The sequence below is a fragment of the Anser brachyrhynchus genome, assembly GCF_964034855.1.
Source record: "Anser brachyrhynchus genome assembly, chromosome: 13".
NCBI classification, from domain to species: domain Eukaryota; kingdom Metazoa; phylum Chordata; class Aves; order Anseriformes; family Anatidae; genus Anser; species Anser brachyrhynchus.
In genome coordinates this window covers 4904309-4926281 of record NC_137708.1, presented here as the reverse complement: position 1 = coordinate 4926281, position 21973 = coordinate 4904309, and the positions used below count along the sequence as shown (strand labels likewise).

Here is a 21973-nt window from a genome sequence, read left to right as displayed (position 1 = left end):
ATTCTGTTTTATGGGTTAAACAATCAACAGGAGCTGCTTTTATAACTGATAAAAGCACTTACTCTTCAAAAACTACTGATAAATTTACTTCCTTTATTTTATTCCATACTGTGAAAGTATCAGTTTTTCAAAGCTGAATTTCAGCTGTTAGATTCTCATGAGGAAGGCTAATGATAGTAGGCAACAATTAAATTTTTTTTTTTGACTTACATATGTGTTTAAATATAACCCGCAGGAGGAACGTGAAATATGTTGAGACAGCACGCACATTTCTGCTGTCATAACTCAAATTAATTTTCCAAGTAGTGATATACTTGTAAGCAAGAAATCTACATGCAATTGTAACAACAGCATACTTTGTACTGATATCCGATTAAAATTGTCATTTTCCTGCTTACATCCAGTAGAAAAGAGGTCGAGTCAAACAAAAAGAATAGTTGCTTACCCTTGGTGACTGAAGAGTGGCAAGTATTTTAAAGCAAGCATGTCGCAAACACAAATTAAAGACTCGGGGCAGCTTGTACTAAAATCAAATCAAGTCTTGATCGCTAAGGCTCAATCATGGCTTCATACTTAACTTTCAGAAAGATCTTCCTAGTGATTTTTATTGTCTGTCTGCATATTTTATGAAACATTTAGCCACTATCTTTCACAATTAACTGTTGGAAAAACTTCTCTTCAATGACCCTTCAGCATTTTTACAAATATTTTAAGCTTTCCATATTCAGATGCTTCAGAGACCCTCACAAGCCTTCAACTCGTTAACTCAAACTTATTTTGAGCTATTAACAATTTATTTCCTCAAAGTAGCTTGGAAGTTACAGCTATCTAAAACAAACAAGCACATTAAAAACACCATACACTGTTGCTTAAAACTTTCGAAGACCTTCAAAAAGTTCACCTAAAAAGCTAACTTTAAAACTTGTAACACAAATGACATTTGGAAAACACTATTTCTTCCATGTATTTTACACCTGTAGTTAATTCAGGTATTTCTGATATTAGAAATTTTGGCAACCTGTGAAGATTTTAACAATATTCCTAAAAAAAAAAAAACATTAAGCCAAGTTTGGAAAAAATCAGTTGAACATGAAATATGAATTTACTGATTTTTTTTTATATATATACATTTTCCTCATAGGTGTGTTACTTTGCCATTGTATGTTAAACATGGCAAAATTCACTATTTGAAGGAGAACAGTTCAATATAACTGCTTAACAGTAAGCAACACTTTAAAAAATTTTCCTTGACACTCCTGTTTGCTATTCCAGTACCATACACATATGCAAACTTAACTATAGTTTTACTGAGATACCTGATTTTTCTTTGTTTTTGTTACTGCTTTACTGTGGATTAGTTGAGAGCATTATACATTTTTAATTGACTATTTCTGTCCATATAGATGAAACTGAAGTATTTACACGTTTTTTTTGGAAGAGTTTAACAGGGATGCAGTACTTATTTCTAACTATTCTTATACGCTTGGTTTCAAGAGGACTATGTAAGCAAATGCCTAGTCTATTATGCTCAAAAAGCATCACCATATCTGTGTTAACTAACATACTGATCTGTCTGGACATCAGCAAAAGATAATATTCATGTAAGATAGATGAACTGAAGATCTCCATTTGACGGATTTGTGCCTTCCAGCTTGAGTCTATCATCCTGCCCACACAGAGACGTGCTAAGTTATATATTATTGTTTCATGACAGCTAGTGTGAAAATCAGAGCCTTGAATGCAAAAAGATACACCAACTTGTCCCTCACCCTAGCTCGCTGAACTTACTGTGCCTGGAAGCAAGACTTTCTCCTCCAGTCTTCAGTCAACCCCCCAAAGGGATGTCAGGATAATGAAGCCTGACAGTTTTACAGTAGTGATGCCATAAACCACCCTAAAGGAGCCTTGTATCAACCAACAAGAAGCAATTACCTTGACTCTTGACTCACTGGAATCAAACTACCACCAGTTGGTAGTACAGATTCACAGCTATAAGAATGCAAATCAGATTATTTTCCCCTTTAAAAATAAAATCCAGTGACTATTTCAAAACAATATTCATAGGTGATCACTTAACTGTCCAGATCTCTCTAGACAAATTACTACTAGGCAATATTTTTTACTCTACTACAAAACCTTCCCATAAGGATTACACATTTTCATACTCATGTAATAATAAAAATGTGTAAATGGAGGGAGGGCTTTGTAGGAAGGTGGATGTTGAAAAACATAATAAAATAATGAAAATATTGTTTTGATGGAAAGATCGAAGATTGAAGTTAAAAGGCTTTGAGGTAAGGGAGCTAAATAAAGGGAAGACTTTTTTTTTTATATATATATAAAATTTCCTTACATACCTGAAGTTAAGTAACTGGAAAATGGTGAGAAGCAAATACATTCACTGTATTTTCAAGGATAGCGACAGACTTAAGGGATAAGAATACTACTCTCAGATTCTTATAAATCAAATTCCTCCCACAGCCCACCTTCCAACTTTTCCTATGATTACCAATAAAAAATAAGATCAAAATGAAAGTCATTTGTCCTTCCGTAAATTTGCAGGGGAGCTTTTCAAGACACTAGGATGTCACATAGCACTCATAAGCATCCTTCAATTTTCTGCATCTCATTTTATAGCTTACGTCAGCTCACGTCTTCTTATCCACCCACTCAAAAATTTTCACCTAAACTGAAAGCTGGATAAACTCTCTATTCTATTCTACTCAAAATACGTCTCGTTATTTCAAAATAGGTTTTATATCTTAAGGAAACTGCTAACAGGCAAAGTCTGCACATTGTATTGTCTGCACTTGTATTACAAAATACTTTGATACTAGTGGGTTCTACAAATTTACAAAGGATTTTTGATAACAGCAGAATAATGTAGTTGGAGCTTACCTCATCTTACTAGTCTCTAACAGCGATTTTCAGTAAGACCTGACAATAGTAATAAAGGTCCATTTACATGGGGAAAAAGCTCCATCTTGGCAGTTTTTGCACAGAAGGCAGATGTTGATAGCAACCACCCCAGGCTTTTTGTGACCTATTTAAAGGGACAATATACCCCTCCATTGTCCTCTCACGCTGGTGAAGCCTACACAGAAGAACCATCTGCATTAATTTCAGCGTGATTAGCTGTGGTGTGCTCCCTCATTCAAACATGGTTTGAGAGCAAAGTAAGGGTCGCTGCTTCAGCTTCCATTTAAAGAAATGAAAGCATAAAAAAGGACAGAAGCCAGAGGGTTTGAACAACCGATGCTTGGGTCGATGTAGAAGTTCTGGTGAGTGACTGCCGGTGTTAAGGTGTCCCAAAGCGGGGAGGTATCCACAGGTTCTGTTTGTGTCGCTGTGCACTGTGCTCGCAGGGACGTGAACTGGGATTCCCTCCCTTCTCTCCACGGCACTCAACCACTAGGTATCGGTATAACTTTAAAAGGCAAACAGGCCACAGAGAAGTTTTGTTGCCCTCCTTCATTGTTAGTCTCTTTGTCTATCACATTTGTATCGCTGTTTACGGTATCATTTTCAACAGTGATTTCATAAATCCTACTTTTTGGTCTGAATTAACTACAAATCTACTCCCACTCCGTAATTTCGATTTAACTAACTTCCTGGCTTTCATTTTACATAAAATTCATCTCCTTCCATTCTCCATTGTCACAGACAAGCAGTGACATAAGTTACTTGATCCCAAACTCCAGTGAGGCTCAGAAATAACCTTGTTTCAAAAGCAGTCTAAAACTCTGATGAAGATTCATGATCGCCATCTTCCATGGGTAAAGAAATTGACAAACTGTATCAGAAACTGGGGAAAGCTTATACTAAAAGACATCACAAGAGATGATTTACAGTAGCAAGAGGTAACTCCTCATCAGAGGCAAGACTGACGTGTTGTGAGACTGAGTAAGAATCTATTTTGTCAGTTTCCAGAGGTATGAACTGACAGCTACAAAAAGATTATTATATAATTCTAGAAGGAATCCACCAGCTACATCTGATGATAGGTAAATACAAGAATAATATTTGAGCAGGTAGGAGTAATGGAGCTCTAGCAGTATCGCCAATCTAATTTCCCCCAGGCAGACACAGATTAAAGCAAGCAGCAACCTGACGGAACACAAGTTTAGCTCTCGGAATAAAACGCCCTGCCCCTGTAAGTGCGGAGTTCTGCCTTCACTCTAGTCTGCCACTACCTGGGTATTCCTGCAACCATGCACCATGTCGTTTATGTGGTACAGCTGGTCAAAAAGAAACGTTCAGGAATCAATAATACAAATTTAAAACGGGCAAACAAAGGTGACTTTCCATTACAGTGCTCCACGCTGAAAGCCTGTTCAAAAACTGTTCTGAAACAGCTCCCCTTTTTAACAGCTAAGAGAATAAAGAAATGCTTCACATGAAAATCGTTATGGTCAAAGCAGAAGCTTGCGACACTTGTAAATCCTAAGTGTATTAATTGGGTTATACTACAGCTTACCTTGAACACAAACCCATCCTGAAGCAGCGCCATCAATGACAGCGCCTACCTCTAACCCTGTGGTGGCACTACCAGACACAATGTGTAAACATTTTAGTTACGTATGTCAGCAATGTGACCACCTGGAGGATGTGAACCAAGGCTTGTAGACCTGTCTAGCTGCACACGGGAGGAGGCCAAGTGATGCAAGAATAAAGAACCAAACACGCGGAAGGGACTGCAAACAGGCCGGGCAGCCTGCCCGATACACAACAAGGAGGACTCTCAAAACCAAAGCAAGGTAACGAATGTCAGAGGAAACAGCCCCAGTTAGAGGGGCGGAGAGGGGAACGCAAAAGACTGCAGATGATCAAGAAAAGATACAGAGGACAAAAGACAAACCTACTTCACTTCCCACTCATCATGGAAGACCTCTGAGGACTGGATCACCTTGGCATTGGCAACAAAGGCCTCAGACAAAAAAAAACAAACTGGAATAAACTATATTTACGTACATATCGTATTACATGCCATGCATTCATAAAAATATGTAGTGTTTGTAGATTCATCCTTAATCAGAAGTCACTACTGATTAACTTTTCAAATTAAATTCTGCTCTTTCATCCTCCTGTTTTAACATATTACTTCTCTTCATTAATGTCTTTCTTTTTCCCTATTCTTCCCAGTTTATACTCAACTGAGACAAAATCGTTGCTTTCTTATCTGGCCATTTTTTTCCCTGAACTATGTCACCATCTGTCTTAGCTGCCCCTTCTATCACCTTCTCCTACTATCAGTGTTATGCCATCTTTTCTTCCTATCTAGACTTAGCGCAATTGCTCATTCTGAATGCTTTTTCTTTTATCTTTAAATCATTTCCAACTAAGTTCACTCTCCCTTGCCTTGTTCATAATAAACACGTTTACCATTTTTCATGTGAACCCTTAAAGTTATTCTGTCTGTTGTCAGCTTTGGGCACCTCAGCAGAGGATTATGATCTTGTGTAATACTGTGCACAATTTCTTTGGCTTTGTTTTCTTCTACTTAAAAGGATTTTTAGAAAGAGGCAGAAGATTCAAATAAAGTCAGTTACAAAGTAAAAAGGCCTTATAATTCGCTAACGATCTATTTTGCAAAAGAAACAGAATACAACAACTACATGAAATCTTTTTTCCATACTAGGAGGGGGGCAGTAACATAAGCACTGAGTAACAGAGTGAGGAAATACTGTAACATGTAAATGTTTTCTTCCGAACAAAATAGAGTTGCTGAAAGTGTGCTAACGACCTCTAAACTTTTCAGATGTGTTTGTAGTTAGCAAAAACAGGTATGGCAAAAATCTCTTTATCTTCCTGGAGAATAGGCCTGGCTCCATACAGACTGTAAGTCCATTTTAGCTAAACTTTTTTAAAAGTGAAATATAACTGAAGAGCTTCCTCGTTATTGCACAGCCTCTTAATTTGACGTTAATTTCTCTAAAGTACAGACCAACATATTCTCTCTGTTGCTGTATGCACATTAGAGCATCAGCCTGTGTGCTCCTGTGAAGTGACTTGCCCACCTGATCACCTCCCACTTCTCTGCGGCCCTCCAGCTTCAGGGCCCTGCCCACCAACTCGCTACCGGGTGCTTCCCCAGCAGCCCGCAACGCTGCCACATCAGCCCTGCTAGATTCACACTGCGCAGTTTTATGCGCTGCAGTTTCCTCACTTTTCTGTATGCTGATTATAAAATGAAGGAAAAGGTTAACATGTATCAAAGGCCAGAAGACACGCGTATCTTCACAGTGCACCCCCAAAACCGGCATGGAATAACAAACGTTCAAGCAGCATTTTGGGAGAAAAGGCAAGCAACATCATTTTGGTGTGCCTGTCATTCTGGCTCCTGGCATTCGGGTTAACCATGAAAGGATTCGCATGCACTACTCTTCCTTTCCTCTTTCATATCCTTATTCTTCCACAGTGATGAATGGATCTTTGTATATATGCCGTGTTCCCTGCCTGCTCACCAGAATCCTTCCCTCCTACCACTTTTTTCTCCTACTTATATGGTCAGTTTTGGCATTAACTTCATAAAAACTACTAGGGCCTGAATGGAATAATGCAGTGATGTTATTATTCCAAACGGTATCTGGCTGTCATAAACTGCTTCTTGCATTCAGGGATACTTTCCAAGCTATTGCTGCCTTAAAAAGACAGTGAATCCGTAACTCAAGAATTACCTGACAAGCAGGCATGCAAGAGAAAAATGCAATTAATTCCTTTAGGCGATCTGTCTGTAGGGCTGCGAATTTACAATTTTTTTCGTTGCAGCACATCTAGCACAAGAATTCACAACTTTCAGTACGTGTCCTCATCCACATCACCTTTCCTTCCCTTATTATTTGTTAAAAAAAGGTTTTTCAGCAAAGAAACGTAAATAAATGTATAACTGGTTTTATTTTAGTATTATTATTATTCAAATACCAAAGTAAATGGGGGGAAAAAAAAGAGTTATTTGCACTGCTCTCTTTGGCAGACCACCTCATGTCACATTTGATCTTTAGACAAGGCCTTGCACCCTAAACTATTTTTGGTAAAGAGATGTACAGAGCTGTAGGTTGTATTTTAGATGAGCTCCCACTTGTGTGATATTCTTCTGCTGATCTCTTACATTCTGTTTCTGACACAATCCAAAAATGAATAAACACACAACTCAAACACATAAAACAAGGCTGCTATTGTGGTGACCTAAAATGTTGCTCATTCAATCCCAGGGACTCATGATTTTGCTATTTTTTGTGTTTCTTGATTTCCTACAATAACAGCATTTTTTCCTTGGATAAATTATCTAACATTTGTCCATGTAGACGGTGTATTATTTTGCCACATTTTGTCTGTAGCCCTGGCTTTTTTTTTTTTTTAGTATTTTCTACTCCTACTGTTATTTATTTAATATGCTGTTATCCATTCCCTAGATTTTCAGTTAAAATGCCAAATCGAGAAGATGATATCCTGTTGGACACTTTTGGCAATCCATCTAACATAATGCGTAGGTCTGTCTACTCTCATTGTAACTGAGGCTAAAAACTTTTAAGCACTGAGGTCTTTGCTTAAAAAAGTAAATTCTTTAAAAGTCTTAAATTTCTAGACTACAAAGAGAATGGACAGACCAACATGTTATTTTAAATAGCTCACCAGAAGTGAGCAGCATGCAGTATTCTGAAAGAATCTGTCACTACTTGGCCTCTGAACTGCCAAGACCACTTGAGACCATAAGCAATTTAAAGAACCTAAAACAAGGCAGCGTTTTATTTTTATTAAATTGCTGTAAGTACTGGTATTAGTGAATATTTGCTGTCAAGTCAATCAAGCAATATAATGGCCTGCATATTCTGTATTCTTGCAATCAGTGATGAGGGTATCTGATTGCTAACTACCCATTAGTTTCCTACTCCAAATCAAGGGAAGTAAAGGCATTTTCAGCTTCCCACGTCGTAACACAACCATTTTAGGATACATTTCTTCCTTGTACTCTCTACGGAAGTAAATTCAAACCTCACACCTTTTCAAACCTTTCCCAGCTGTTGGAACATGCTAACTTCTAACTTCTAAATGTTCTTTTGTTCCTTAATTCCAGAGTTTTCCTGTCATTAGATAGAAAGAGTAAAAGCTAGAGTATGACATATCTGCTCTTACTAGGCCACTGGCGCTCTTATCCTTGCATTTAGGCATATCTTGGAGTTTCTCCTACTCAAACACGATGTTTGACCAAACATTACAAAACTACTTTGATAATTGGATTCCTTTCCATTCTACTATAACTCATTGGTATACAGATCAGCTATTCCAGAATAGAAGAGTCTGTCTTGCTGTTTGATGGCTTCTCTATGACAGAACAAACACATCGCATAATCTTCTGGTTAAATTCTACTGCTCAAATTTAACAGTCACACAAGAGGGAGACACAAACCCACTGCAATGTACTGTTCCGTTCAGGTCTGTCACATTGGTGGTGATCAGAACATATTTTTGGTGGCTCAAGAAGATTGTTAGCCAAAGTTGTACAAATACTTTGCTGGTTGAAAGTTAATGAAGATGTGCATGTTTCACACTGTTACACAGATACACATACATAAACAACTTTCTACAAAGTGAATATAAGATGCACTATAATGCTCTCAGGTTAACATTTCAAGACAGTTATCTACAGTGCACCACTACTACAGTAAACAGCTTCATATTTCTAATGTTTTGATGACAACTGGCAGTATCTGTTGGTCAGCAGTAACACAAAGACAGACAATAACACAGAAGAACGGAAGAAACCCACCTTAAGAAGTTCATAATGTTGAATACCGTTCACACCAATGTCGGGATCAATGGCAGATGGAACAGAATAGCGAGAATTAATTGCTGTGTTTTCAGGTATAGAGATGTTAATAACTGTTGATGGAAAGAGTGGGGCATTGTCATTTATATCCTCTATTAGGAATCTGATCTTGACCAGTCTGAAAACTTCATCAGGCAAAACAGCAACCTCCACCTCATAGAAGCAGCGATTCTCACTAAAGATGCCAGAGCACAGCTTCTCTCGGTCTATGCGGTTGGCAGTTGTGAATATCTCACCAGTGTTCTCCTCCACCCGTACTAACGGTACATCCCCAGTCTTATACACAAGCTTGAACTGTAACGGTGAGGAAAGGGGGACATCTGGGTCCAGCGTTAAGTTAAGATCCTTGAGCAAGTTGCCAATGAGGACATTTTCAGGCAGTTCTTCCCGCACTGTATAATTCTTCTCCTGTGCGCCAGATTGAAATACAATACAGGCTAATAAGACTGCCAAGAGGTAGGTTCCAGACAGCAAGTCCATTTCCAGAATGACTAATGAATATTTGTGTAGAACACCAAGAGTAGCTGGAAAAAGGAAAAGAGAGAAAATATTTTAAAAATTACAGAATATTGTGCTTTTCAAATGATGAAGATATGAAAGGACTGCTCTTTCTACAACAAATAAACTGAACTGATTGAAAACCCAATTACTAAAATGAGATTTGACTTAACAAACCTTCAGAAAACATAAAATCTCTTGCACATATTTCTACTTCCATCTGTTTCCTAAATACTTGAGGTAGGAATCTTAGAACTGGAGCAGACTTAATAAACAAATAAATAAAAACAAAGATAAGTCATTATTTCTTTCTCCACCATTAGATTTCTCTTTTCTCCTTAAGAAAACCTCTTCCTTTGAACCCTCTGCCACTTTATCCTCAATTTCTTGTCTCCAAGGAAAAATGTAGGCAAGGAGTTTGCAAGCAACCATCTGCTGAGAACAAGATCTTTTTATACCACTTGCTTAGAGATGGGAAACCAAGAATACTTGTCTTAATTTGCCCCCAAGTTTTGCACTGACAAAATTTCATTATATTTGTTCACCAGATTTCTTTGCTGTTATTTTTATTAAAGGAGCTTAAACTAGCAAGAAAACCTTATGCAGATAGTGAACTTCAGCCACCAGTTGGTGGAAGTCTTTCTAGCAAAGGGACAGTTAATACAGCAGTCCTTTTCTCTAAGGAGACAAGATCCAATTTGAGCTTTAGAAATAAACAGAAATGCTACCATTCAATTCATTGAAATTTGGATTAGGGGTCTAAAACCACAACAGTGGACAAATTCTAACAAAGAAGGAGCACAGCAAACACTGGAACTGTTCAACGTAGCAATAAGGCTAAAAGATTTTTCCTAGCACCAAGGGTAACCCTGTGTCAGTCTCAGTTCTCCAACAGCCCACCATACCAGTAAATAATCTCTATCTTGGGTACTTGCTATAATACTTGGATAATTTCCAAGACAGTGGGATTTCTTTTGCTTTCTTTGATTAAAATAAATAAATAAATAAAAGACAGACTGCACAGGAATAATTTCCCTTCTGGTATGTGACAGTACTTAATGTATCTACTGGAGACTGAACTGAACGAAATGTTACGTAATTGTAAATCTGGTAAAATCTGCTCCTATATGAACTAAATACTCTGAGATACCAACACGTTTAAAATGAGATACAGGTTTATTTAGGGCTGAAGAAAATACCATTTTGTACTTTTCAATCTAATTTCTGAATAACAATATATTCTCATGTCAAGATTGTTAACAACCTTAAATTTATGCAAAGACAGAAACAGAAGGGGATGACATAGGTACATACAGATAAATGCCTTCAGCTGACAACTTCTGGAGAAAAACACACCATATAGCTCCATGTATAGAACGTGCTGCTTTGCCTAATCTTTACACCATTCTGCCTTTGTAGAATTTAAGATAATCTAGAACAGTATTTTTGTAAGGTAAGCATTCAAGAGTTCTTTCTAAAAATATTTTTTTAGTTAGTGAAATTTCAGCTCCTACCAGCTTAGTGTCTTTTTCAAATATAGCTGTATTAGCACACCTACATTCTTTCCATTGTTCAGGTAAAAAAAAAAAAATAACCTTTCCCCTTCCTCTTCTGATTTTATTCTCTGTGTCATAGCACAGAGGGATTTACTCCCATGGACCAAGTTGCAGTTGTTTAAGAAATTACTGAAGCCAGTAATTGCCTTCACCCTTTACTTACTGCCTTTCAGCAGTATCACTTCCATGGTAATTTAAATTAAAACATTTGACTTTACAGTGAGACAGATTAGGAACACTAATATAGTTATTCCATTTCAACTCTGCAACCTGCTTTTAAATAAGAGTAACTTCCTGTAACATTCCAACCAGATCTGCAAGGTGTATCTTTGCACAGCAACAGGATTTAACTGCAAAGCATTTTCTGGCTTTGTGATTATACATAAGGAACAACATGAAAGAAAAATCCAATCCTGCAAGTCTTCGCTTATGAAAAAACGCATTACTCACTGGAGTAATTCAATTAACCTGAATAAGATTACTGACAGTGGTGAGAACTGGATATGCAGTTTATGTGGCACAGGTACTGCATTACCTGCACTATTTTAGTAATTCACTGACTTACTTGCAGTACTTCAGTAGGTCAACATGATACAACATCGAACAGGTATTCAGGAGTGAAGAAACAGTGTTCTACGAACAGCCATTTTATAGATCCATTACAATATTAAACTCCATTTAAATATGTAAATAGGGAAGTCATCAGCAGATACTGATTATCATTAACAGTAACACTATGGTAGCAGCATGAGTTTAATGAAAGAACTGTGGTGATATTGTACAAATATATTAGGCTGACTAATAATATTTTTAACTGTGTGCATTTTATTTGTCAGCACTTCTCTAACAATTATCACACCTGCTAAAGGAGCTGCACACATGCATTCAAACTGCAGAAAGATCTTATTTCAGAAAAGTAATTTCTGTATTGACTATAGTTTATATATATACATATATTATATATATTTTTATTTTTACATTGTTTCCAGACAAAACAGCAACAAAAATGTATGGGTTATTGTGAACACTTGATATTTAAACCTTTTCCTCAAAACTAAATTTCAGAATGGCAGCATGTCCTGCACGTACTATTGGCACTAACTGGCACCATTATGCCAATTTTTCCTTCTCTATTAGAAGTTAAACTAAAAAAATACTAAAAAGGGATCCTGATGTCCATGGAGTAATATTTTAAGCCTACAGTTCATTTCTGTGCATTTAAATGAAACAAATTTAGAAATAAACCGAATTCTCTGCCCTATCCCAAATTATTCTGTAATAACATTGATAGAAGAATTGTCTATAAATCATAATAATTGATTAAAAATATTGCATATACATGTACATATATCTTCCAAATAAATTTATATAGTACGTTTTTTGATTATTAACAAGGTTATTAATGTTACTCTGCTCCTCTCTCTCTAGTTTTGAGGATACAGGGAATTTTAATTGCACTAGAAACAAAAGTTTGTGTTTAATCAAGAAAGTTTTAGAAAACAATTTCAGGGTGAGTACAAGTCAAAAATTCTAAAGGGTTTATGAAAAAAGTTTTCCAAATCAAGTCTGAAATTCCTGATAGTACCAGTAAATAATTTAAATTTAAAATTAACTGATAAGAACTCCATTAACTCCAGTTTAAGCCACAGTAGAGGTTCTAGGGACTACAATATAACAACAAAAAAAGACTCGAGGTCAGTCAGGAAAACTGTGAGGTGGAATTTCCTCATATTACATTACTAGTATATTTTTCTTTTTAAAATGAGACAAAGCCTGAACCATTCTATAAAAACTGTATTTATTTTGCATTAAAAAAAAATATAGTAAAACACGGAAATAACAGAAGACCATTATTATAAATCATGTGAGATAAATACTAACATAACTTTTTCTAATGTATGTTATCCCTGTAGATTTTCCTGAAAAACTAAATGGCATAGACATGTAGCACACACTGTTAGGAGTTTAGTAGAAAACTGTCTGGTGTTAAGATAAAGAAAACAACCAGCAATGACCTATCATTCTTGAACTTCTGGATAATAAACTGTCTTCCAATGGTCTTTACCTGCCTTTCTAAGCAGTTCTAGGAACAGCTTTGAACCTTTAAGAACTATTCTATACCTGTGGCCCTTTAACGGGGGGAGCAACATTACTCAAGTCTTTCGTTCAGACATAGGATGAACATCTTATACCATGGGAAAAGTGTTGTTCTTTAAGCAACCTATTTATGTAGTTATAGCTGTAAGTTGTCTGTCATTTGTGTCATAGCACTGATGGGAATACTATGGCAACGGCAATGCAAAGAAGAGAGGAGCAGGAGGTACTCTCTAGCAACCAAGCATCATTCTGAAAGACATTTACGAAATCTGAGCATTTCTAGAATTCTAAAATCCTAGAAGAAAATGAAAGGCTAAAGAAACCGCAAACAAGGATGACACAGTCAACGAAAATGGGACATTAAGTGGAATTGTCAAAAGAGAGCATGCGAACGGTAACAGATGGTAGAAAAAGAGATGAACTGAGAAAGACAAGCAAGATAAAAATACAAAAAGGAAAAAAGAAAGGAACTGACTAGAAGGTCAGTCACAGTACGTTGTGTGGAAAAAACCTTTCTTGATGACCGAAACATAGAGGCAAAATAAAAAATAAAAAATACACAGAAGACTAAATAGAGTGGCTCAAGTCTGAAACACCTGTCATAAGCTCCAACATTCAACAACACTTATAAAATGAAAAAAAAATACAAAATAAGAAAAAACAAAACTGTTTAACAGGAGGTAACAATAAGCTTGCCAAGCCATTTTCCCAGCTTTCAAAAGAATTCATTGGTGTCTGTACTGCTGACTTCTGAACTAGAAAGGCAAATGGACCAGATGGACAGAATGGAAGGTAGGAGGGGAAAAAAGCAATTACAAATTTGCTCTTTCATCTGAGCATCTATGCACTTAAATGCACCTGTTTTTTTGTCCGATATACTAAATATTAATGACAATCCACATATTATCATCGTTCATTATTATCTTCTTTTTGTAGTTGTCAAATCATATCTACCTTCAGAAGTAGAGAGAATATAAAACCTACAAGTACCTAATGGAGTATGATGTGAAGGTAGAATCTAAATATGTTCTTTATACACAAGGCTCAATCTGGTCCCTTAATAAGGGACTGGATTGCAAGTTCTTACTTAAGAAAATCACAGAGAAGTAGCAAATGCAGTGAAGAGGCCAACTGTAGAAGCAGCACTATTTCTTGATACCTAGGTTCAGACATGATTTAGAGTATGAATAAATAACATTTGATAATATTTTGTAACTGCAACAAGTTCTGAGGAAAAAAAGGAGCATAGGCTGTTTAAATAAATTGGGAATATTGCATTGAAGTTCACAATGGCTACAGTATCTAAATATTGAAAAATCACAATAGAGAAGAAACCCTGAAAATTACTCCACATCTTATCTTCATATTCCCGAACTATTTTAATTACATAGACTAATTTAGCTAGTATACCACTACTTTTCAATATAATATCCCTTTCATTTGCTGCTAGCAACCCTTGAACCCTTAAATAGGAGTATTGAAATCGCTATGTTAAAACAGTGTTCCTCAAAGCAAAAGATCCCCATGACATGGACTCTCTTTTTTCAGACAGTAGCATGGTTATGATATTATCTAACTGAAGACTGAGCTATTTGTAACTATTCCAGTTCAGAAAGGCTCCCTCTGAAGTGCCCACTGACAATGAAACAGTTCTGTACTATATTTCAGAGGTTTTGAATTGCTGAATCCTGTTTGATGTTGATACAGATTTCAATTTTATTCTGTAAATCTCAGCTGCTAGACCGTTAGGACTGTTTTCTGGTACCACAGGTTTTTGGTTTGTGGGTTTGTTTTGTTTGTTTGTTTTGTTTTTAGGTGTAAGTCACTAACATAGCTGAATACAGCAATGTCTACCCTCATCATCATACATACAATATTTTACTTCAGACTGACTGGTTTTGATGGTGGTTAACTTGTTTTTCTCTTTTTTCCCTTTAAAAATAAAAAATAAAAGTAAAGCTTTTACTGGTATTTCTTACCATTTTTGATGACAAGAAGAAACACTCTAAAGCTATAGCCTGGCAGGAATCTCCCTCTTCTTTTTAACACCAAAGAAGCAAACGATGGCAAACATCTTTAACTCATTTTCACACTCTAAACTGTTTCAAAGTGAAATTATTTTGCAGCCATCAGTATTTTTCCACCTAATGCACTCCCTACATAATATACTTCATGATCATATTCAAAGAGAAAGACCTACCTCAAAGAGAAACAGACAATTTGCTATATTCTCAAGACTTTCAAATTCATTCCCTCATACGATTTTACTCTAAATCCACTAAAGGACTGATTTATTCTTAGATCTATTTTTTATTAGCGTGATGGTACTGACTTCAATGATGTTTCTTTAATATGATTTTTTTTTCCAGAGATGAACAAAATGAAACTGAAAGTTCCTATCACCAGATGAAAACACCACCTAACACCCATTGAAGTCAACAAAAGAATTAAATGACCATGAAACAACTTGCTTCTGCCGTTCCATGCTCTCCTGATTCAGTCTTCACTGCTTTAGAAACAGAGTATTTTTAGGTTAATTTTTGCTTCCTTCCTCCTAACGCACCCCTTCCCCCCATGCTAAGAAATACTCCTTAGCTAAAGAAATTACAAGTTAACATGCAAAGGACAGATTTCTGCAGCCACAAGAAGAAGCAGTCAAGGTGTGTAAACCAAGAAATTTGTATCTCCTTACTGAAGCTGAATTACATATTCCTGAGACTAATCTATAACTAATAGGAAGAGTGCTTATTAAAACTTGTATCGAGATGTTGGAAACAGTGAGCAAAACCACAAATACACAACAGGCAGTAATTATGCTGTACGGACAAACTGAACTCAATCACTTTGGTATCTGGCATAAACAGTAATTTCTTTTAATTGTTCCAAATTAATCCCTGTCAAACTGTTTTACTAAAATGGTAAGCACAATCCATGTTTGGGAAAACGCATCTAGCAATCACTCAGTAAATATATTTAAAATACCCTGTAACTTATTTAAGAAAACTGTGAGAATATGCAATATAAAGTTTATTTATATAGTGTCAACTCTAGGAAATAGTAGATCCTGCTATTAGCATTGTAAAGTTTTGCACCAGAGCTGCACAGAAAGCTAAGGGTTGAGGACAGAAATATTGGGGGGAAAAAAGGTGAAGATCTCCCTGATGATAAGCACCGCTATATATTTTCTTTGACAGAAACACTGTAAACCATTTAAAAAAGCAAATAAGTCTTACAGCTCCAAAGCTAACACAACATTGAGTTTTAGTGAATATATATTTGAAATTGTAGAGCATGACAAATTTTCAAAAACAATGTGAATCATACTATTAGTAACTTGATTTTTTTGCAATGTCATTTTCTTATTTTTTTATTTGTTTTTCAACACATGAACACCTTTTTGCATTAAGTGAAATTTGCTCTAGTTTTATTCCTTGAAAATCTGTTCATGCCTCAAATCTGAAAATTAAATCTCTACTAAAGCAAAGAAATATCATCCATAAGCTAATGGCAAGAGCATGTGGTATCACAAAAAGAAATTACATGAACATATGTGATCATTGGATGTATTTCAACTTCAAATGCATTTTTATTCAAAAGAGAAAGTAAATCTGATTTTAGTCACTTGTGTCAAATCCTTTGAAGCAGTGATTGTCAAGATCACCTGTTTCATACATAATGTATTTTGCATTATTGACTTGCTGCCAGTTAATAACTTTCATTATTGAATAGAAAAAATACACTTCACAGTGTCTACTAAACTATTCAAGTATTTCTGAATAAAAATGGAAATATTGCTTACAGCTGAATACTATATTGTCTATTACCTACTCACAGTAAATATGATTTTGACTAGAGCCCAGGCATATGCATAATGACATTTTGTCATTGTAGACTAGCAGAAATCAGCCCCCTTCTTACCTCAACCCCCTTCAGTTCAAAACATTGAGACAATGTAACTGAATTAACATAAACTTCTCAAAAGTTCCACTTTTGAATACATTGTTCCCAAAACATTTAGAAAAAAAAATAGTATTTTTTTCTTTCAATTAAGATTTGTACTATAAAAAGAAAAACTATTTATATTTTGAAATCCTTGTTAAACCCTGGTATCTGCAATATTGCACTAGTTGCATCAAGTTTCTGAAAAGAAAAAAAAAAAAAGTTGTCCCCTGGGTATAAGGATTCATGTATTAAATTTCAATTAATACCAAAACCTTACTCTTTCTATAAATCTTCTTTTTAGTCTTAAGCTTTCATATTTCCATCAATTTCTCTCTATCTCAGCATAACACACTCCCCAAAGCCCAGGCATCCTGTGAAGTTAACTCTCAGATTTTTTTAAAAGGTCCTTGGAGTACTCCTACAAGCCTGAAAGGAAAGGAGGCGCTGAACTTTACCTCTATTATCTTCTCAGTGTGCTCGCATGACATAGGCCCAGGAGATTACAGTAACAAAGCGTTTATAAAACATATTTTAGGATTTGTTTATTCCAGCTTCCCCTCTGTCTGTCTAGAAATGGACACTTCTGTTCCATTTCTAATTCTGTAAGGCTCGTGAACGAACACATTCAAACATACAAACTTCATGCACTTATGCAGTCCTTAATTAATGTATTCAATTACAATTATAATTAATAACTAGCTAATAATCAAAGAACTTATATTACTGACAATGAAGAAAATAAGCATAAGAATAAAACAGTTCAGGCAATTTCACATTCACTCTGTTATTCTTGAGAAAACTTCACAGCAGCAAAATGTTTCCTGTTCAATCCACTGCCTTTAAGCAAAGGTTTACGAAATACAGAAAAAAAAAAAAAAAGATTTAAGATTCTCGTGGAATCGCTTAGATAAGAAACTAAACATTTTTCATTCACTAGCAGTGCACCTACCCATTTTCAGATGGGATTTTTTGTCCTTTTAATAGATGGCTTAAATGTAAATGAGATTTTAACTAGAAGGTACCGATCAAAAGTTTAAAATATAAAGCATATCACAAAAGAGGTTTTCCATATTTTGGCATACAATTCTCACCAATAAACAGCCTGTTTGTCCAAAGTTGTCACATGTAACACATGGATGCAATACAAAAGAATAAATATTTATAAATAACAAATTTAAACACAACCCTGGAAGCTGTAAGAATGCCATGCACACACACACAAATTACAACCGTGGAAAAAACAGTCTCTTAAGTTGTATATAAGTCCAAAGCTAGGAAAGTAATCAGATTCTTAGCTACCTTCCCCACCTAAATACACAACACAAATAAAAAATTGCAGTATGTAACACAAAAGATTCTCCTATGAGAAGATAACATCAGACAGCAAGGGCTTTTCCAAGGGTAGAACCAAACCACCCGAACAGAAGTTTTATTGGAATACGTCTGAATCACACACCCGTTACAGGAGAGGGGGAAAAAAAGAAAGAAGAAATAGAGAATAAGTAGACATCTCTCCACTAACTGTCCTGGCAGGCCAGTTTCTTCCTGAGAGGCGCGCCAGAGCTCAGCTGGCTTCAGGGCTTACCGGTCCCTCCACAGCCCAGCAGCCTCTTTTAGGAAAACCCATCCTTTTTCCTCACCTGGACGCCCAGACAGAGGCAGCACCTCTACCTGTGGAAGGCCTTGTGACATAAATTGTGGGGAGGCTGGGGCAGTATCACACCTGATGCTTCCCCCTCAGCAGGCCTGAAGGCGGGACAGCGCTTCCTTCTGGAGGCCACTGCCTCCTTCTGGAAGGTTCCTGGGGACACCACCAGCCTCCCTACAGCAGGAGGCTCCCCCCTCAGCTGCCTTCATGCCACCATCTCCTTCCTGGGGTTCCCCCAGCACCACCCAGTGTAAGGCATGGGACAAGGTACGCAAGTAGCACCTATGACTACCACAAAACACTGAGGAACCTCTCACCCGTGGAACAGCAAATCTACTTGGTAAGAGCTGGCACAGGGCTGCGCGTTGTCTTTTTCATTCAGTATGTTGAAAGAAAGCTAGGGCAATGGCTATAGCTTTTGTAAATCTTTACGTGAATAAGCACTTACAAAGAGTATTGCCCTCTGCACGTTCTGGCCCAGGCTACCGCAGGCTGTCGGCCTACATAAATGCCTGTGTTTCATAGGTTCAGCTGGATAAATTATTCTGTGCTCCCTTTCCCCAAGCTCCCTCAGTGCAACACTTTTGGTACAGACTTTCAGTGGTATGAGAAATAATCCCCGTATTTAGTGCTGTAAAGCACTTCAGGGATCTTCCAAAATGAAAGGTGCTGTATACACTGAAGGTGTTAGCAATAACAGCTGCAGTGCCATGTGGTTTTAGAAAACTCTACGAGGAAAAGTGAACCACCCTTTTTCCTCTACTAGCTACAGAAAATAAAAGTATATAAAAGAAAAAGGAAACCTGTTTGAAACAAGATTTCTCATGATTTACTAAGTGGGACACAAATAGCATGAGTTTGATCCAAGATTGTTAGTTAATTGGCTTAAGATCAAGCCTCAAAATTCATATCTTACAACATTAACAACATGCGTTTATCTCTCATGCTATCACTCAAATTCAGTAATACCAGCCAATTATTTCCTTGTGACCCAACTGTCTTTAATTAACTGTTCTTCCAATGTTAAGGAGGAATTCTCTCCTTGCTATACCTCTGTAGCATAAAGTGACCTTCATTTCAATACATTGTTACCATGCAAGTAATCAAAGATAGTAGTAACAGCAATGGTTACTTTATACTGTGATTTCTGCAAATTGAGTTATTTCACATTGTTTGATGTAACTTTTAAACAAAGGATGAATAGGAAATTATGTATGAATTGCAACAAAATTTAATGCTTTATATACTAATGGTATAGGACTGAGCTTTTAGTGACTATATCAGCATATGCACGACTAATAAAGATGCCAACATTTATCAGAATTAGTCTAAATATTTTAGAATTTTCTTTCTAATTATTAAAAAGTATCCTGCTTTATTGATATGTATAATAAACCATGTAATTCTATAGTTTGTTTAGATAAAAATGTAAAATATTTTTCTCTGCTATTTAAACAGAAAAAAAAAAAAAAGTGAAGCAGAAGCACACCCTTCCCCCCTCAGCCAACCAACTCCCCAAAAAACCCTACCACCACTGCAATCCTCTAACTGTTCTGGTAAAATACTTTCTAGTGCATAGCTTCTCTCATCCTGACAGATCCCCAAACTGTTGTAGAGATTGCAAACACATGGATTGCTTCTCAAAGCACTGAAGTTCTGTGCCAGGAGCGCTACACTAAAGTGATTCTGGAAAGGGGATTGAAAACTAAATTATCCAGTGGAAATGATGGAGCATAGCTCTTTAGACTTGGAAGAAAACATACAGCAACATTCAGTTTGACTAGTTGTACAAAAAAAAAAAAAGTAAAAAGAGTCACAGAATTGGATGGAACAGAATTATAAAGATACTATTAAATGTATTCTAGCAACTTGATGTGCAGGACCCAATTTTCTACTTCAAATTTTGTTTTACCTGTATAGTAAAAAGTGGAGGATCTGGGAAACAATTTCCTATTAAATTGATTCAAAGCCTACTGAAATCAGATGCATCTTCTGTAGGGTTTACAAAATTTGCCAGATTTTCAATTTCCATTTTGCTTTGGAAATTCAATGCCATGTCTTAAGAGTAACGTGAGAGAGCCTACATATCTCAACAACAGAACTTTATTCAGTCTTTACGTAGAATCTTATGTGTCAACACTGAATACTTCATTTTAGATTCTATTACAAGTATCAGACCATATCAAAATGAGCTATACTCTTGACTATAGCCTGTTGTGGTAAAGTAGATGCTTAACAGAATCTCAGAAAAAATGATTTTTAAAGTTCTACAGGAATCCACAAATTTTTTGAAGATACTATGACTCCTCCCTATGAATTCATATTTAAATAATGGAAAATGTGCTATTTGCATTTCTTCACTACCTCCTCACTGAAACTTGACAACAATTACAATTAAATAAAAGGGGATTTAAAAGATGTACAAAATATTTCTAGCTAGAAATACACATGTCCATTGAGTAAGTGTGGTCAGCCTACTGCCAACGATCATAGAATCATATAATGTCCAGGCACAAGTGATGTGGCATAGACTAAGGGTTGTAATCTATAACAGGCAGGTTTGGGGTCTTATTTGTCATGCGTCCTTCTACAGTCTTCTGACATAGTGCAAGAATGAATGACTTCTTTGAAGGTTTTTAATGAGAAAAAGAGGACACCACTATATTAATAATGAGAACAGCATACATTGGTATATCAGAGTCCTATAGGTCATTGATGTTCATGAAAAAGCTTTTGAAAATTATATTGAAGCGCATTTTCTGAGAGAATATTATGGACCCATGATGCGTTTTATCACTACTGGTGCACTGCACAGAACATTTTTGAAGAAAATGGAATATTGGTTCTTGAAAGTAAGAATTAAATGAGGAAAGCCTTAAAGGAATAGTGTGAACAACTATTAAGGTTTAAAAGAGATGTGTAGTCTTCCCCTATTTTGTCTAAAAGTCATGGCAGTACTCCACAAGCCCAAGTGAAAAAGCTAATTTTGCATATAAATGGAGTGACATCCCCATTGAAAACAGCTTATTATTTAAATGCAAAAAAAAAAAAAAAAAAAAAAGATAGGAAAAGAGCACAAAAAATATGAAAAACCACACACCAGCCTACTAGCTGAAGTAATCACAACACAGAGAATCTTTGAATAACATGGGATTGTATTAAATACTGTATCATTTGTAAGTTTTCATGCTTCCCATTATGATAATTCTGCCTGTTTCAGTCAACTAGAAATGACCAAAGGCTTTTCAGTTATTTCTGGAGATTAGATGTTTGTATTAATGTTGTAACAGAAATGTCATGAAAACACTAGATAAGAGTATTCCTTTTCATCAGCTAATTATGCCTCCAAATCTAAGACCTACCGAGAAAATGGATGTTTTTCTTCATACACAAAAGTTGTTTTGA

General features: G+C 36.1%; 1 protein-coding gene and 1 long non-coding RNA gene across 36 annotated transcripts in view; one reads left to right on the top strand and one right to left on the bottom strand.

Moving 5' to 3' along the window:
• PCDH11X (protocadherin 11 X-linked) overlaps nucleotides 1–21973 on the bottom strand; it is a 484442-nt gene that overhangs the window by 423053 nt on the left and 39416 nt on the right. For 30 of the 34 annotated variants that reach the window (XR_013938705.1, XR_013938706.1, XR_013938707.1 and 27 more), the window contains exons 1-2: nucleotides 18561–18748; nucleotides 8768–9351 (exon numbers count right to left, since the gene is read on the bottom strand). Coding sequence is in view for 27 of the 34 variants with exons in the window: in XM_080553198.1 (XP_080409324.1) it covers nucleotides 8768–9351; nucleotides 18561–18612 (636 nt within the window). In the remaining 7 variants the exon portion in view is untranslated. Of the gene's footprint in view, nucleotides 1–8767; nucleotides 9352–18376; nucleotides 18401–18505; nucleotides 18749–19016; nucleotides 19040–21973 lie in introns of those variants that run through there. The other 4 variants (XM_080553221.1, XM_080553219.1, XM_080553220.1 and 1 more) reach the window with 4 other exon arrangements.
• LOC308177026 overlaps nucleotides 18780–21973 on the top strand; it is a 29332-nt gene continuing 26138 nt past the window's right edge. Inside the window, exon 1 of one of the 2 annotated variants that reach the window (XR_013938801.1) lies at nucleotides 18780–18908. This is a non-coding gene — a long non-coding RNA (uncharacterized lncRNA). The remainder of the gene's footprint in view (nucleotides 18909–21973) is intronic. The other variant, XR_013938802.1, reaches the window with a different exon arrangement.